The sequence below is a fragment of the Pristiophorus japonicus genome, chromosome 5, assembly GCF_044704955.1.
Source record: "Pristiophorus japonicus isolate sPriJap1 chromosome 5, sPriJap1.hap1, whole genome shotgun sequence".
NCBI classification, from domain to species: domain Eukaryota; kingdom Metazoa; phylum Chordata; class Chondrichthyes; family Pristiophoridae; genus Pristiophorus; species Pristiophorus japonicus.
In genome coordinates, this window is record NC_091981.1 from 137426089 (window position 1) to 137445421 (window position 19333).

General features: G+C 45.2%; 1 protein-coding gene across 1 annotated transcript in view; it reads right to left on the reverse strand.

Moving 5' to 3' along the window:
* LOC139264466 (histone deacetylase 9-like) overlaps positions 1–19333 on the reverse strand; it is a 1015340-nt gene that overhangs the window by 12618 nt on the left and 983389 nt on the right. Inside the window, exon 25 of the mRNA XM_070880994.1 lies at positions 17390–17537. Coding sequence (XP_070737095.1) covers positions 17390–17537 — 148 coding nt within the window. The remainder of the gene's footprint in view (positions 1–17389; positions 17538–19333) is intronic.

Below are 19333 nucleotides of genomic sequence, written 5' to 3' on the forward strand. Positions count from 1 at the left end.
TAACTTGAATCTGACTGAATTATGGTCACTGGTACCCAAGTGCTCTCCCACTAATACCCCTTCAACCTGTCCAGCTTCATTCCCCAAAACTAAATCCAAACCCGCCCCTCTCGAGTTGGGCTTGTTACATACTGACTAAAAAAATTCTCTTGAATGCATTTTAAGAATTCCACACTCTCTATACCCTTCACACTATATTTGTCCCATCAATATTAGGATAGTTAAAATCCCCTACTATTACTACCCTATGGTTTTTGGACTTCACAGCAAATTGCCTTCATATTTGCTCCTCTATCTCGCTCCCATTTTTTGGGGGTCTATAATACACACCCAGCAGTGTGATCACCCCTTTTTTATTTTTTAATTCGACCCATATGGCAATATTTGATGAACCCTCTAACATATCATCCCTCCTCACCGCTGTAATAGTTTCTTTAATCAATACCACGACCCCCTCCCTTTTTATCCCCCTCTCCGTCTTGTCTAAAAATCCTGTAACCCGGAATATTGATCTGCCAAACCTGCCCCTATTTCAGCCATGTCTCTGTAATGGCTATAATGTCATACTCCCAACTATCTACCTGTGCTCTTAGCTCATCCGCCTTATTTGCTACACTCCTTGCATTAAAGTATATACCATTTAGCACAGGAAGACCTCCTTGATTATTACTTACTAACGCTGGTTTCCTCTGACTTATAGATTCGCTTTCTAAATTCTTGCTATTCAATTTCTGCTTTACCTCCTTTCCTGTTGAATTTGTTCTCAGGTTCCCAGCCTCCTGTCAAGCTAGTTTAAACTCTCCCCAACAGCACGAGCAAAACTCCCCGTGAAGATATTGGTCCCGGCGCTGTTGAGGTGCAACCTGTCTGTTTTGTACAGGTCCCATCTCCCCCAGAATCGGTCCCAATGCATAAGGAATTTAAAGTCCTCCCTCCTACATCAACTCTCCAGCCATGCATTCATCCCCTCTATCCTTCTATTCTTGTACTCAATAGCACGTGGCACCGGTAATAACCCGGAGATTGCTACCTTTGAGGTCACACCCTTTAATTTTCTTCTTAGCTCCCTAACTTCTGCCTGTAAGACCTCATCAATCTTTTTACCTACGCTTTTGGTCCCGATATGGACCACAATCTCTAGCTATTTACCCTATCCCTCCAGAATGCCCTGCGTCCGCTCTGTGACATCCTTGACCCTGGCACCAGGGAGGTACCATACCATTCTGGAGTCACGTCTGCGGCCGCAGAAACGCCTCTCTGTTCTCCTAACTATAGAAACCCCTACCACTACAGCTCCTTTACTCTTCGTCCCTCCCCTTAGTGCAGCTGAGCCACCTGTGGTGCCATGGAATTGGGTCTGGCTGCACTCCCCAGTGCTCAGAAGTGAATATCGGTTTGAAAGCGAGATGAACTTACGGGTGGACTCCTGCACTACCTGCCTAGCATTCTTACTTCATCTGGTGGTCACCTACTTTCCCTCTGCCTGCACACTTTTAAGTTGCGGGCTGACCACCTCCTGAAACATGGTATCCATGTAGCTCTCAGCCTCGCGGGTGCACCCTATGCCGAAATGCAGCGTGAAGTGTCCAGGTCTTCCCACATGCTGCAGGATGTGCACTCCACAGGACGGAGCTCCCCTGCCATCCCTCTAATTAGACTTAACTAATTAAAAACTAATTAAAAAGAAAAAAAGAAAAAGAGAGATATTTACAAATCAAACAGCCAACCACTTATCTGCCCAGACGAAGGGCTGTGAGATCCTCCTCAGAAGTGAATTTCTCGCCGACCTTCGGCCGCCCTGCTCCTCGGACTCCTGGCCTCCAGAACTCATGGACTCTCCCGCTCTCAGGCACTCCCTAACTCGGACTCTCCCGAAGTCGGACTCTCCTGCTCTCGGACTCTCCCGAACTCAGACTCTCCCGACCTCAGACTCTTCCGACCTCAGACTCTCCCAAACTCAGACTCTCCTGAACTATCGGACTCTCCCACTCTCGAACTCTCCCGAACTCTCGGACTCTTCCAGAACTCTCGGACTCTCCTGCTCTCGGACTCTCCCGCTTTCGGACTCTTCAAAACTCTTGGACTCTCCCGAACTCTCGGACTCTTTCACTCTCGGATTCTTCCGCTCTCGGACTCTCCCGAACTCTTGGACTTTCCCGAACTCTCACACTCTTCCGCTTTTGGACTCTCCCGTTCTCGGACTCTCCCGTTCTCGGACTCTCCCGCTCTCTGATTTTCTGACACATTTTTTCCAGGGGAAGCAGAGAGCGGGATCAGTGCCAGGTTGGGTAAGAAATTTGATTTCTTTGACAGTAGGCTGGGACCCCGCTGTCATCCCGCCGCAAATCACCTTTCCCAATGTCGGGTCTGTCAGTGCTGAGCAGAAATGACAGGCAGCGGCGGGCGATCCAATTAAACTCATTAGCATCTCGTTGACAGGTCATTAACAGGCTTTTTAACTTTTCTTTTGACTTTAACATCACGGCCAAGGGAACCACACTGTTCGGGGATCATGGCTGTCAAGCTGAGGCAGGGGTTTAGTGGCCATTGCTCCAGCTGATTACCTGACAGCTTCAAATGTATAGTAAAAGTTTCCACCTGACAGATCATCACTTTCCTCTGCCACAATCTGTTTCTCAGTCCATTTCTAGCACAGATTCTGCAAGCCTTCCACTTGCCACTCTCCATCCACTCTTAGCTCATTGGAAGAACTCTCTCACCATTGACAACATGCTTCTGTCATCTCTAGAACATAAGAACATAAGAAATAGGAGCAGGGGTAAGCTGTTTGGCCCCTCAAGCCTGCTCTGCCATTTTATAAGATCATGGCTGATCTGATCATGGACTCAGCTCCACTTCCCTGCCCGCTCCCCATAACCCTTTATTCTCTTATCGCTCAAAAATCTATCTATCTCTGCCTTAAATATATTCAATGACCCAACCTCCACAGCTCTCTGGGGCAGAGAATTCCACAGATTTACAACCCTCTGAGAGAAAAAATTCCTCCTCGTCTCAGTTTTAAATGGGAGGCCCCTTATATGCCCCCTAGTTTTAGTTTCCCCTATGTGTGGAAATATGCTCTCTGCATCCACCTTGTCGAGCCCCCTCATTTCTTATATGTTTCAATAAGATCACCTCTCATTCTTCTGAACTCCAATGTGTAAAGGCTCAATCTATTCAACCTATCTTCAGAAGTCAACCGCCTCATCTCCGGAATCAACCTAGTGAACCTTCTCTGAACACCCTCCAATGCAAGAACATCCTTCCTTAAATACGGAGACCAAAACTGTATGCAGTACTCTAGGTGTGGTGTAGGATCCATTCATCTAGCGCCCCCCCCCCTCCCCCCGCACACCACCCAATGGTTAAAATTGGACTACTGAATATAAAAACTCAGAATTGCATCACAGCTTGCAAAAAGAGCTGGGCAGAAAAGGATTAATTCTTACATCGCAGCCAAACCATCCAACATCATGAGGGACATTCACCAGAAGAGGGACATTCACCTTCAATGGTTTCCTCTCGGAAAATATACAGGAACATTCATATATTCATTTACCTTAAGGAGTTACATTGTTTCTGGACTGTGGCTCCAGAAACATTGGTATCCGGGTAGGCCTAGACAATGAACCGGACCCTGAGCAATTTGGATATGAATGCTACCAGAAAACCAACCATTAAGTCACCTTGGGAAGGTAATCATGAACAATGACACTAGTTGAGGAACAATTAGCCATCAAGAGTTCACATTTGATGCGGCCATCATATTCATTTGATGTGGCTATCATAGTAAATCGGTTCCAAGATTGCAAGTTGGTTTTTGGTATAAAGAAGACCCATTTTTCAAAGGCGCAGAACACAGCAGTACAGAAACAGAAGCCAACCAGTCTTCGGGACACAAGCTGCAACCAAGGAAAGGGCCCACAGTCAACCTCAGAAACCCAACAACTGAAACTATGATTGGGGGAAGGCTTTGTGACGAAGAAACTTTAAGACGGAAGGACATCAACAGGGAAACACATAGGAAGACACTCTCTTGCTCTCGAGGACTGCGGCAGTGAGGTGAAGACAGCTGGGGACCAGTCATTCCCAGCTCCAGGGCCCACAATCAATATCGGTGACGATCAGCCGAATTGGTGATTGTATGTTTCAACCAAATCGCTAAGGGGTTTTGTCCGTGCGTTGTTGGCTTTAATAAACTAATAGTTTTGGGTTGAGCCTAAACCTTTGTGTCGTGTATATATTGTTCCTGTAAATCCCAGAATCAAAGAACTGTAGTAAGGGCAAGGAAAGCAAAAACCTTACAGTGGCCTCACCAATACCCTGTACATTTGTAGCAGGACGTTGCTGCTTTTATACTCTATTCCCCTTGCAATAAAGGCCAACATTCCATTTGTCTTCCTGATTACTTGCTATACCTGCATACTCACATTTTGTGTTTCATGCACAAGGACCCCCAGGTCTCTCTGTACTGCAGCACTTCGCAAGTTTTCTCCATTTAAATTATAATTTGCTTTTCTATTTTTTCTGCCAAACTGGATAACCTCACATTTTCCCACATTATATTCCATCTGCCAAATTTTTGCCCACTCACTTAGCCTGGCTATATCCCTTTGCAGATGCTTTGTGTCCTCCTCACAATTTACTCTACCACCCATCTTTGTACCACCAGCAAACTTGGCTACCTTACACTCGGTGCCTTCATCCAATTCATTAATATAGTTTGTAAATAGTTGAGGCCTTAGCACCAATCCCTGCGGCACCACTAGTTACTTTTTGCCAACCGGAAAATGACCCATTTATCCTGATTCAGTTTTCTGTTAGTTAGCCAATCCTCTACCCTCTAATATATGCTAATATATTACCCCCAACCCCGTGAACTTTTATCTCGACTTCACCTGCCATCTATTCCATCAACATGGATGCCCTTTATACTGTCTGACCTTGGTCCTCAGCATCTGACCACAATCAACCCCATCACCAGCAGCACCAACAACACCAACCTTTTCTGCAATTAACTGATGCCACACAGGACAGAGGGCATCAGCACCCATGCACAGTGCTGCCCGGGAGGCCTCACCATGGCCTGATTTACTTCACTTGACATTGAACACCCATTTGGCTGCCACATGATGCACCAGCTTAGCACCATCCAACACTAACACCATAAAGCATCCCAACAATGTCCATGCCATTCCTTTCACATCCACCACCATTGCGGGGGTACCGTTATGTCTCACCATTCACTACAACTTACTAAGCCATTTTCAAAGGTGCACGCAAATCTATCCAAGAATATAAAGTGTTGAAAATAAAGGTTTCAATGTTTGACAGCACATTAACAACATTTACATGAAAACATTACATAAAACACTCAAGTAGCTACCCTTGTGTGTTATTCATTGATATGATTGCATTAGGATGAGGGTGAGTATGAGTGGTGGCTAGTGAGATAGGGATTTGATAATGTAGGTAGAGAGAGAGGGATGGGCAGAGGTGAAAGCTAATTTGGTGTGAGTAAGGATGTGCAGGAATAAGGTAGGGAAAGCAGAGTGAAGGGGATGTGATGAGGGGCACAGCAGGATGAAGGTGAGTGTTGCTTTGTACTAACATTTTATGATTTAATGAGATAATTGAAAGGTTTGCACCACTGGTCCTCCTGACGACATTCCTGCTTGTGACCTCCTGTGCAATAAGCAACCAGGCTGTGTTGGTCTCCTGGGGAGGTCTGTACCAACCATCGGAAGGGAAGAGGATTTCCCCATGTGACCTGATTCCCTCCATAAGAGAGACCAGTTCCACACGGCAGACTGGTCACGAAAGTAAAAGCCTATGGGATCCAGGGCAAAGTGGCAAGTTGGATCCAAAATTGGCTCAGAGGTGGGAAGCAAAGAGGTGAGGATTGATGGGTGTTTTTATGAATGGAAGGCTGTATCCATTGGGTTTCCGCAGGGCTCAGTGCTGGATCCCCTGCTTTTTGTGGTATATATCAATGACCTGGAATTGAATGTTGGAGGTATGGGTAAGAAGTTTGCAGATGACAGTAAAATAGGCTGTGTGGTTGATAAGGAAGAAGAAAGCTGCAGATCTCAGGAAGATAACAATGTACTGCCCAGGGAACAGAACAGTGGCAAATGGAATTCAATCTGGATAAATGTGAAGTAATGCATTTGGGGAGGTCTAACAAGGCAAGAGAATACACATTAAATGGTACAAAACTGAAATGTGTAGAGCAACAAAGGGACCTTGGAGTGCAGGTCCACAGATCCCTGAAGGTAGCAGGCCAAGTAGATAAGGTGGTTAAGAAGGCACGTGGAATACTTGCCTTTATTAGTAGAGGCATAGAATACAAGAGCAAGGAGCTTGAACTGTATAAAACATTGGTTAGGCCGCAGCTGGAGTACTGCGTGCAATTCTGATCACCAAATTACAGGAAAGATGTGATTGCACTGGAAAGGGTGCAGAGGAGATTTACAAGAATGTTGCCTGGACTGGAAAATTTTGGCTATGAGGAAAGATTGGAGATGCTGGTTGTGTTTCTTTTGGAACAGAGGAGGCTAAGGGGAGACCTGATTGAGGTATATAAAATTATGAGGGGCCTGGATAGAGTGGATAGGAAGGACCTGTTTCCCTTGGCAGAGGGGTCAACAACCAGGGGGCATAGAGTTAAAGTAATTGGGGGGAAGTTTTTGACGAGATATGACGGGGAATTTCTTCACCCAGAGGGTGGTGGGGGTCTAGAACTCACTGCCAGTAAGGGTGGTAGAGGCAGAAACCCTCACCACATTTAAAAAATACTTGGATGAGCACTTAAAGTGCCGTTACCTACAGAGATACGGACAAAGTGCTAGAAAGTGGATTAGACTGGATAGCTCTTGGTCGGCCGGCGCGGACACAATGGGCCAAAATGGCCTGCTTCCATGCTGTAATTCTATAAGACCCGCTTCCTCTAATTGGGCTGGGCAGGCTTAACAAGTCCTATCAATGGAAAATCATTTTCCAGAGCGGGATGGAAGCAGCAGTGGGCCACCGCGCACCACCGACCCGGTCACACCAGAGCCGCCAAAGTAAGGAAAATCTCAGCCGATGATTGTGAACTACAGCTTACTAAACTAAAAAAGCACAGCTCAGACTACAATTTAATCTGAACTCGACTCTGCCTGACCATGCCAGTTCAGATGTAAGGTTCCACCTGATGCATTAACCAATATTTCAGTTACTGATTGACCTTCTGTGTATTTTCAGTTCTTATTGACACTTAGCAAAGCATTTATTTTTATCCTATAAGCAAAGAGGTTGTAGATTGAATGAATGTGACTGTTATTTGATTTAACAGTCATTTGGGTAATTTTGACTTTGGTTGATAGTGTAAAATGGGTGATATTGGATCGGCTGCCTGTTGGGCAGCTCTCCCAATTTTAATTCCCAATGAAGTCAATGGAATTGACAATTGGGAGAGATGTATTAAGTGAAATAAGTTCATGTTTGTGCACAGATTTAAACTCCAAGTGTTAAAGGACAGTCTTGTGAGAAGTGCTATTTACTTCCATTTTATAGAGAAAACATTTAAATTCGGTTTAATATTTTTACAAGAATAAAGTAGCATAACTTATCTTCTGTTCCTTGATTAAATAGATTTAGGGGTGGGGGGAGCTGGTGTGGGACACAGAGTAGTGTAAACTACCATTAGTGAATGCATATGATATATGTTACTGGGGGATAGACCACTTCATGGTTGGCTCACACAGCCCTGCTATTCCTTATTTTGGAAAGTTTTACAAGTTAATAATGGACTTGAATTTGGAGATTCATCTGGGTGAATGGAAAGGAAGCAGCTAACTAGCAAGATGCTGTAAACTATATTGCAGTCATCAGTATAGGCCTGTTTGCTAAAATAAATTTTTAAAAATCTGGTCATTGTTTTTGAACATCATCAACATAAATGTGCATGATGAGCTTTGGCAAAGTGATTTACATTTCGTAGAAGTACTGCCATAAATAGCAGTGGTATGGAGCTGTGGTGCACAATAAAACTGGAAATACAAGTGCTGGTACAGGAAGATGGTTTAAGTCCCAGATTTTATGATTCAGTTTGTGAAATTCAAATATGGTGTGGCCAGATTTTGAGTCCAACACAAAACAATTGTTCCTATATTTACAGGGGTTCAAGAAGCAACTATCAGTTATTCAGCAATGTTGGAAGGATTAACGGTGAGGTGCCAGTTGTCCTAAATTATGGTGCATCCACGTTTTTGGAAATGAAATGGGTATGTGTTTGCTCCTGCCGCCTGGTCTCTGGTACCTTGCTTTTATGGCCTTTCTTACTCTGTACCTTGGCAGTATATGTTGGATTATTAAACTGTGGAAGTCATGACAACTGGGCCTGATTCTATCATTGCCTAGCATTTATACATGTACTTAAGGCAGGGGTTGCAGGGGTTACTGGGTAACGATCACGATTGGGAACGCTGACTTCACCTGTGCTGGTTGCTAAGCCTAATAGATCAACTACTGTTAATTTAGCTGACATCTGCTAATTGAGCACAAATCAAACCTGGAACATTTCTGTTCTTCATGGATAAGTGATATATGCAGCACAGTTAGCCAATGCATCATTGTAGAGTTAATAGAGGTGTGTGAGAACACTATCGCAGGTCGGGGCTATAAATAGAACTGGAGCGCCGGGCCCTGGAACATCGTGGGCAAAAGTGCAGTGAATGAGGGTATGGGGCCCAGAAGAGCCGAGAGTCCAGAGGCAGCACGGGCCTGTCCACACTGTGATATATGTGCGCACTAGGTCCGTGCAGCAGAGCAGGTCTCCAGTTGTCCTGGTTCAACCCTTGCCACTGGATAAAGCCCTAGCTCTGTCGAGCCCGTGTGGTGGCTGTTGTGCAACGGTCACCGCACGTTTATATTTTAAAAAATCCACGTACAGGCATCTTCCACCCCCTCAACTGGTGATCAGGACTGGAACGTCGGGTCCTTCATTGAAACATCTGTGAACTCTTGTGGAAGCAAGTCATCCTCGTTCGAGGGACCGCCTATGATGATGATAAAGTCAAAATTACCCCAATGAGTGAAAGCAATCATTTGCAAGATAGGTGACAGGAATATTATTGTAAGGCATTCCCCTGTATTGTGATGATATATGTAATTAAATATTTTATCGTGTTCTAATGCAGTCTACTGTATTATGTTGTGATGTATTGTGTCATACTGTATTAAACTGCAATTTATTGCAACTTGTTTTATTCTGCAAAGCTTTGGAATATATTGCATTAAATGCATTGATACATTTCATTGCTATATTATAATAAATTGTAATCGACTTTATTGTAATACAACATATTGTAATATGTTGTAATGGCTTGTAATTCATGCCTTATGTTCAGATAACAATCAGCTGAACACTCAATAGTTTGAAATGTCCACATTTTATGCAGTATATCACCCCAGAATCCTGTGGTCAGTAAACAGAAGCTCGCTAGTACTCAGTTTTCCCTACGGGAGTGGAAATATTTGCTGCATTATAAAAATTTAACAGTGACATTAAAATTGAAGGATCAATAATAGAAATGGGACAATAAGGTCTATAAAAATGTGGAAACCTCACATTTTCTGTTCATATAGACGTTAGATGCACCTCAGAATATCATTATTCATTTCCTGAACATATAAAAATAAATAAGGAAATCCCTATTGCATTGTTTGAGAGTAAAGGCTTGGAGTTGTTTCACAATCCTTTATTCACGCATTTCTTGTTGATTCTTATTTGCGTTGCTTTTTGATCTTTCTTAATCTGTTGAGAAAGGCACCAGTTTTAAAAGCTTTATTACAGCATATAATCATTCTTAATTGGAAAAGCAATTATTTACATATACATTAGACAAAAATGAGAAGCACAGCACCTATTTGTTCAGTGTATAAATTGTTCCTGGTGCGTGGTACTGGGCCACGCAGACTGGGGAGGCCCCAGGTTTCATCCTTAGTCTGTTTTGAGTTACTTTCGTCTCTGCTAGGATGGTGATATCATCACTAAAGCTTGCCGCAGTGTGCTTGAGCCAGGGAGGAGAGAAAAATCAACCTGAGATCTCATTCCTGATTGCTATCCAGCAAACCCCATACCTTTAAATGTCAGGTGAGAACTGAAATTGGTCCAGCTGTCTCACCCCACCAATCCATTGTTGAAATCCAATCGACAATCATTGTCCACGCTAAAACATGAAAAATAGCTGCTTCACTGCTCCCCCACAGAACCACAGTCCAGCATGAGTCTTTAGTTCTTAAACATTCCAAGGCAATTTTCAGAGGGAAAGAAATAGATAAAGCAATGGACTGCAAGCCATGACGGGAGATTCAGGATAGGTGATTGCAAGTTTGTCAAAATGATGAATTTTGAATTATTTTCAAAGTGGATAGAGTAGTGGAGAGGTTTCGGGTGGGAGGTCCAGAAAGCAGATGCAAGGAATGACCTCTGCCCTCCTATTCTCACTCGATCTCACTGTTCATAAAAACTCCCCCATCCACAGCCACCACTTGATCTTACCATCCATCGTAGCCTCTCCAATCTTCAAGTTTTAATTACTGACATGTCTTTCCCTCATCTCCCTCACTATCCACACTATCCACCCCCCTCCCCCCACCCCCTCCACCTTCTCCCAACTTCACTGCCTTCAGCCTCTGCCCATGGAAAAAATTCTCACCCAACTTCTTCTGCCCCCACATAGTCACCTTTGAATATACAGAAAATCATACACTGTCTCCCACTTCTGCTGATTCCATCGCACAGTTCCTAAATTCACCCCTAAGCATCTATCCTTAACCTACTCATCTTTCCCATTTATATGCTGGCACTTGGTGACATCATTCATGGGTAAGGGGTCAGTTTTCTTTTGTGTGCTAATGACACACTGCTCTGCCTCTTGACCATTTCTCTTAACCCCAGAGCCACCTCTGTAATGTCAGACTGCCTTTCTGACATCAAGTCATGGATGAGGTAAAATTTCCTCCAACTGAATATTGGACAGCTATTGCTTTTGATCCTTGCTGCAAACTCTGCTCCCTTGGCACAATCTCCATTCCCTTCATTGGCTATTATTCATTCAGGCTGAACAAGACCAGAGCAAAGCAAATTATAATTTAAATTGAGAAAAATTGCAAAGTGTTGCAGTACAGAGGAACCTGGGGGCTCCTTGTGCATAAAACACCAAAAGTTAGTATGCAGGTACAGCAAGTAATCAGGAAGGCAAATGAAATGTTGGCCTTTATTGCAAGGAGGATAGAGTATAATAGCAGAGAAGTCCTGCTACAACTATACAGGGTATTGGTGAGGCCACACCTAGAGTACAGCGAACAGTTTTGGTCTCCATATTTAAGGAAGGATATACTTGCATAGGAGGATGTTCTGAGAAGGTTCACTGGATTGATTCCGGAGATGAGGGGGTTGACTTATGAAGATAGGTTGAATAGGTTGGGCCTATATTCATTGGAGTTCAGAAGAATGAGAGGTGATCTTATTGAAACATATAAAATATTGAGGGAGCGCGACAAGCCGGATGCAGAGAGGATATTTCAACTCAGAGGGGAAACTAAAACTAGGTGACATAGTCTTAGAATAAGGGGCCGCCTATTTAAAACTGAGATGCGTGGAGAGGCCTATAAAAGGCATAGCAGGGAGTCTGGGGCCCAGCGTCGGCGGCAGTCGGGAGCAGCGTCGAGGAGGTGCGTGGAGAGGCCTATAAAAGGCACAGCAGGGAGTCCGGGGCCCAGCGTCGGCGGCAGTCGGGAGCAGCGTCGAGGAGGTGCGTGGAGAGGCCTATAAAAGGCACAGCAGGGAGTCCAGGGCCCAGCGTCGGCGGCAGTCGGGAGCAGCGTCGAGGAGGTGCGTGGAGAGGCCTATAAAAGGCACAGCAGGGAGTCCGGGGCCCAGCGTCGGCGGCAGTCGGGAGCAGCGTCGAGAGGTGCGTGGAGAGGCCTATAAAAGGCACAGCAGGGAGTCCGGGGCCCAGCGTCGGCGGCAGTCGGGAGCAGCGTCGAGAGGTGCGTGGAGAGGCCTATAAAAGGCACAGCAGGGAGTCCGGGGCCCAGCGTCGGCGGCAGTCGGGAGCAGCGTCGAGAGGTGCGTGGAGAGGCCTATAAAAGGCACAGCTTGTGCAGCTACAGGGAGAAGGCAAAAAAGAAGTAGAAAGAAATCAAAAGGTGACGTCACAGCCAAGAGGGTAAGTGATTGGCTGGTGATTGGTGAGTAGTTTTTCTTTTTTCTCTTCTATATCAGTGAGTAACTTTTAACATTGTTGTTGCCAATTTAAGTGTATATAAGGGTTAAGTCATGACAGGAGAGCTCGGTCGGGTGTTATGCTCCTCCTGTACCATGTGGGAACTCAGGGACACTTCCGGTGTCCCTGACGATTACGTGTGCGGGAAGTGTATCCGCCTCCAGCTCCTGACAGACCGCGTTGCGGAGTTGGAGCTGAGGGTGGATTCACTCTGGAGCATCCACGATGCTGAGAATGACGTGAGTATCACGTGTAGCGAGTTGGTCGTACCGCAGGGAAAGGATCCACAGCCAGATAGGGAATGGAAGACCAACAGGAAGAGCAGTGCAAGGAAGGTAGTGCAGGAGTCCCCTGTGGTCATCCCCCTGCAAAACAGATACACTGCTTTGGGTACTGTTGAGGGGGATGACTCATCAGGGGAGGGCAGCAGCAGCCAAGTTCATGGCACCATGGCGGGCTCTGCTGCACAGGAGGGCAGGAAAAAGAGTGGGAGAGCAATAGTGATTGGGGATTCAATGGTGAGGGGAATAGATAGGCGTTTCTGCGGCCGCAACCGAGACTCCAGGATGGTATGTTGCCTCCCTGGTGCAAGGGTCAAGGATGTCTCGGAGCGGGTGCAGGACATTCTGAAATGGGAGGGAGAACAGCCAGTTGTCGTGGTGCACATTGGTACCAACGACATAGGTAAAAAAAGGGATGAGGTTCTACGAAACGAATTTAAGGAGCTAGGAGCTAAATTAAAAAGTAGGACCTCAAAAGTAGTAATCTCGGGATTGCTACCAGTGCCACGTGATAGTCAGAGTAGGAATCGCAGGATAGTGCAGATGAATACGTGGCTTGAGCAGTGGTGCAACAGGGAGGGATTCAAATTCCTGGGGCATTGGAACCGGTTCTGGGGGAGGTGGGACCAGTACAAACCGGACGGTCTGCACCTGGGCAGGACCGGAACCAATGTCCTAGGGGGAGTGTTTGCTAGTGCTGTTGGGGAGGATTTAAACTGATATGGCAGGGGGATGGGAACCAATGCAGGGAGACAGAGGGAAACAAAAAGGAGGCAAAAGCAAAAGACAGAAAGGAGATGAGGAAAAGTGGAGGGCAGAGAAACCCAAGGCAAAGAACAAAAAGGGCCACTGTACAGCAAAATTCTAAAAGGACAAAGGGTGTTAAAAGAACAAGCCTGAAGGCTTTGTGTCTTAATGCAAGGAGTATCCGCAATAAAGTGGATGAATTAACTGTGCAAATAGATGTTAACAAATATGATGTGATTGGGATTACGGAGACGTGGCTCCAGGATGATCAGGGCTGGGAACTCAACATCCAGGGGTATTCAACATTCAGGAAAGATAGAATAAAAGGAAAAGGAGGTGGGGTAGCATTGCTGGTTAAGGAGCAAATTAAGGCAATAGTTCGGAAGGACATTAGCTTGGATGATGTGGAATCTATATGGGTGGAGCTGCAGAATACCAAAGGACAAAAAACGTTAGTGGGAGTTGTGTACAGACCTCCAAACAGTAGTAGTGATGTTGGGGAGGGCATCAAACATGAAATTAGGGGTGCGTGCAATAAAGGTGCAGCAGTTATAATGGGTGACTTTAATATGCACATAGATTGGGTGAACCAAACTGGAAGCAATACTGTAGAGGAGGATTTCCTGGAGTGCATAAGGGATGGTTTTTTAGACCAATATGTCGAGGAACCAACTAGGGGGGAGGCCATCTTAGACTGGGTGTTGTGTAATGAGAGAGGATTAATTAGCAATCTCATTGTGCGAGGCCCCTTGGGGAAGAGTGACCATAATATGGTGGAATTCTGCATTAGGATGGAGAATGAAACAGTTAATTCAGAGACCATGGTCCAGAACTTAAAAAAGGGTAACTTTGAAGGTATGAGGCGTGAATTGGCTAGGATAGATTGGCGAATGATACTGAAGGGGTTGACTGTAGATGGGCAATGGCAGACATTTAGAGACCGCATGGATGAACTACAACAATTGTACATTCCTGTCTGTCGTAAAAATAAAAAAGGGAAGGTGGCTCAACCGTGGCTATCAAGGGAAATCAGGGATAGCATTAAAGCCAAGGAAGTGGCATACAAATTGGCCAGAAATAGCAGAGAACCCGGGGACTGGGAGAAATTTAGAACTCAGCAGAGGAGGACAAAGGGTTTGATTAGGGCAGGGAAAATGGAGTACGAGAAGAAGCTTGCAGGGAATATTAAGACGGATTGCAAAAGTTTCTATCGATATGTAAAGAGAAAAAGGTTAGTAAAGACAAACGTAGGTCCCCTGCAGTCAGAATCAGGGGAAGTCATAACGGGGAACAAAGAAATGGCGGACCAATTGAACAAGTACTTTGGTTCGGTATTCACTGAGGAGGACACAAACAACCTTCCGGATATAAAAGGGGTCGGAGGGTCTAGTAAGGAGGAGGAACTGAGGGAAATCCTTATTAGTCGGGAAATTGTGTTGGGGAAATTGATGGGATTGAAGGCCGATAAATCCCCAGGGCCTGATGGACTGCATCCCAGAGTACTTAAGGAGGTGACCTTGGAAATAGTGGATGCATTGACAGTCATTTTCCAACATTCCATTGACTCTGGATCAGTTCCTATGGAGTGGAGGGTAGCCAATGTAACCCCACTTTTTAAAAAAGGAGGGAGAGAGAAAACAGGGAATTACAGACCGGTCAGCCTGACATCGGTAGTGGGTAAAATGATGGAATCAATTATTAAGGATGTCATCGCAGTGCATTTGGAAAGAGGTAATATGATAGGTCCAAGTCAGCATGGATTTGTGAAAGGGAAATCATGCTTGACAAATCTTCTGGAATTTTTTGAGGATGTTTCCAGTAGAGTGGACAAGGGAGAACCAGTTGATGTGGTATATTTGGACTTTCAGAAGGCTTTCGACAAGGTCCCACACAAGAGATTAATGTGCAAAGTTAAAACACATGGGATTGGGGGTAGTGTGCTGACATGGATTGAGAACTGGTTGTCAGACAGGAAGCAAAGAGTAGGAGTAAATGGGGACTTTTCAGAATGGCAGGCAGTGACTAGTGGGGTACCGCAAGGTTCTGTGCTGGGGCCCCAGCTGTTTACACTGTACATTAATGATTTAGACGAGGGGATTAAATGTAGTATCTCCAAATTTGCGGATGACACTAAGTTGGGTGGCAGTGTGAGCTGCGAGGAGGATTCTATGAGGCTGCAGAGCGACTTGGATAGGTTAGGTGAGTGGGCAAATGCATGGCAGATGAAGTATAATGTGGATAAATGTGAGGTTATCCACTTTGGTGGTAAAAACAGAGAGACAGACTATTATCTGAATGGTGACAGATTAGGAAAAGGGCAGGTGCAAAGAGACCTGGGTGTCATGGTACATCAGTCATTGAAGGTTGGCATGCAGGTACAGCAGGCGGTTAAGAAAGCAAATGGCATGTTGGCCTTCATATCGAGGGGATTTGAGTACAAGGGCAGGGAGGTGTTGCTACAATTGTACAGGGCCTTGGTGAGGCCACACCTGGAGTATTGTGTACAGTTTTGGTCTCCTTACCTGAGGAAGGACATTCTTGCTATTGAGGGAGTGCAGCGAAGGTTCACCAGACTGATTCCCGGGATGGCGGGACTGACCTATCAAGAAAGACTGGATCAACTGGGCTTGTATTCACTGGAGTTCAGAAGAATGAGAGGGGACCTCATAGAAACGTTTAAAATTCTGACGGGGTTAGACAGGTTAGATGCAGGAAGAATGTTCCCAATGTTGGGGAAGTCCAGAACCAGGGGACACAGTCTAAGGATAAGGGGGAAGCCATTTAGGACCGAGATGAGGAGGAATTTCTTCACCCAGAGAGTGGTGAACCTGTGGAATTCTCTACCACAGAAAGTTGTTGAGGCCAATTCACTAAATATATTCAAAAAGGAGTTAGATGAAGTCCTTACTACTAGGGGAATCAAGGGGTATGGTGAGAAAGCAGGAATGGGGTACTGAAGTTGCATGTTCAGCCATGAACTCATTGAATGGCGGTGCAGGCTAGAAGGGCCGAATGGCCTACTCCTGCACCTATTTTCTATGTTTCTCTATGTTTCTATGAATTTCTTCTCTCAGAGGGTTGTAAATCTGTAGAAATCTCTACCACAGAGAGCTGTGGAGGCTGGGTCATTGAATATATTTAAAGCGGAGATAGACAGATTTTTGAGCGATAATTGAATAAAGGGTTATGGGGAGCGGGCAGGGAAGTGGAGCTGAGTCCATGATCAGATCAGCCATGACGTTATTAAATGGCGGAGCAGGCTCGAGGGGTCAAATGGCCTACTCCTGCTCCTATTTCTTATGTTCTTATATTCTGAGTATCCTGTTCAACCTGAGCTGAGCTTCAAACCCCATAACCCATCCATCACCAAGACTGCTTACTTTCAACTCTGTAACATTGCCCTCCTCTGCCCCATACCGCAACACTGCCACTACTGAAATCCTTATCAATTATTTTGTTGCTACTACGCGTGTTTCTTTAATGTCTTTCTTCTTGGCCTTTCCCTCATAAACTGCCACGTGTCCCACACTAAATTCTGTCCACCTATCCTTGGTGATCCAGGCTGGCTCAATGTCCACGGCTTTATTTATTTATTTATTTTCTCTGAACGGTGCCTTGGATTGCAAGTTGTTGTTCAGTTACTACCTTCAGGAAATTATGGGAAAAGGGACAAAAATGTTAGGGAAAAGAGAAAATACACACTCCCTTTCTGTTTTCCTTTTATTTCCTCTCCTCATTCTCCATGTGACCCCTTGGAATGCAAAGTAAACTTAAACGATAATTAATACACCAATAGTGTACGTACTTCATCCCTTCTTGCTACAAGCAAATGCTCCAGTGTTATATATACCTGTAAAAATATATCAAATCTAACCACAGGCTATCGCAGAGTAATTTTTAAAAATCTTGCCTGAAATGAAGCCCATATATATCACTTTTCCAGATTATCATTTCCAATATGTGAAATAATTTTTCAGCTAAAATTGAAACCCTCTCAGAGTAAAGGTTGGTGCCACCCATTTCTCTTTCTCTGATCTCATCATCTATGCTGTATTTTTTTGCCCCATTATCTTTGTAGTTGCTGACCTGCTCTCTTCTTGTCTCTGTTTGGTATCCACTGAGAGTGATGCCATGGCAGTCACTGCTTCTGTCTCTTCTCTCTCCAGGTTTTGGGCATTTTTGAGAGACCAGTCAACTTTTGAAGCATACTGTCGTACTGATTTCCAATATTTTCCTGGGAATGATAGTAAGGATGCTGTTAATATTCAATGATGACAAAAACTGATTAAAAATCTCACACACGACATCACAATTATCACAATTCTCTTAAAACACTTTCAGGAGGTATCGCATTTAATCATGCTCCTTAGGCACAGCAATGGTGGAATCCTTTTCACGGAGGATAATTTTGAAGCTTTCTGCCTGGCAGAAACAGGGCGGCAGTGCCCCCAAAATGGTGGGGAATGATTTACCGCCTCATTGCCACCCTTGCTGAGGTCGCTGCAATCTTCCCCCGGGCCTACTGCTAGACAGCCAGTGAGCCCGCCAGGGAAAGGTGGCAAATTGTGGGCCCTATGGTATATGTAGGACCCCATTTGCCATTTAGGACAGAACTGGGCAGACCCTTCCCCACATGGCCCTACCTTCTTCTGGCCCAGAGGCTGGCCGGGCCATCCATCCTTACCGTGGCCTGGAGCCAGCCGGCTGCCCCGGAACATTTATTATCTGCCCACAACCCGCTGGCCAAACGCTAATCAGGCCTGGCTGGGACTACCGGGTGGCCAGGCAACACAGTCTGTTAGTTGGCCTCCAGAAGTCCATACGGAGGGAAAATGTACTTCACTTTGTCCACCGTCAGCACAGCACAGTAAATAATCAATGGATTGCCAATGGGTTTTTCTTTTTTGAACTCAAACTTTCCCCCTGTTTCTCCCCTTAGCTCTTGGAGACAGTGACCCACACTAGGATATGCTTCCACTGAGAAGGTCCTCCTGTTCCTCTTTCCCCCACTAATTAAGGTTTCTTTTAAACTTACCATAGTGGGCCTCGCTGTCTTCCTGCCAGTGTTACCTGTCGGGGAAGCCACGGTAGATTCCTTGCTCAGGAGCGGGTTAAAGTGCCATCATATATGTACATCATGGGACCTTGACTTGAATTTATTAATGAGACTCTTGCGAGAATCCAGCAGAAGCCTCATTCACAGCCAAAACTAGTGGCAGTAAAATGGAGAATCAACAGTAACGGAGAGGGAAATGTTGCCATTCCATTTTAACTACTCTCCCGCTCCTTTCCCACAGATCAGGGAGAGTTAAAATTCTGCCTTTGGTCTCTGGTAGAGTTGCTCTACAATCAATTGCTGGGTGTTGTCCAGAATGACGTATCTGGTAACATACCCACTTCACCTTGATTGCATAGTTGAGATCAGAAGCTCACTGCAAGGGCAATGCATACATGTCCCCATATTATACCTCTCAGTAGCCGAGCATGTGTCAACAGCATCATGCTGGGATACCATATGAATTTCACAGTTTTAGTTCTGTTGAATTAAGCTCTTTACCCGTTGCAATAAATCACTGCAGTGCTCAAGGCACCTGGCATGAGCTCATTGATCACTGATTATGTGCTCCAGTGAAAGCTCGCTTGGTTTGAAAAAAGAGGGTAACTCCATGGGAACTCCCAGCTAACTTTACAGAGAACAGGTTCTAAGTTCTGGGTGAGAAGACTTCAGTGAATGCAATTCCAAACGAAATGATCTCGTGAATGCCCACACTGTCCTCTCACCTCCGTGATGTGGGTTCAAATCTGGCTCATATTGATGGGATTAAGGTGTTCTCACTTTGCTAGCTGTGAGAATTCTATGTGAAATAATCGTGAACAATTGCAACCCAGTCCTGAGTAGACGTGGATCTGCAACATGAAATTTGCCATAAATTGGCACTTGCACTCAGAGGGGCCACAAGGATAGTTGCTGTAGCAAATGGAAATATTAGGTGGATGGTGTAGGGGCTTTTCTGAGTTTGAAGCTCAGAC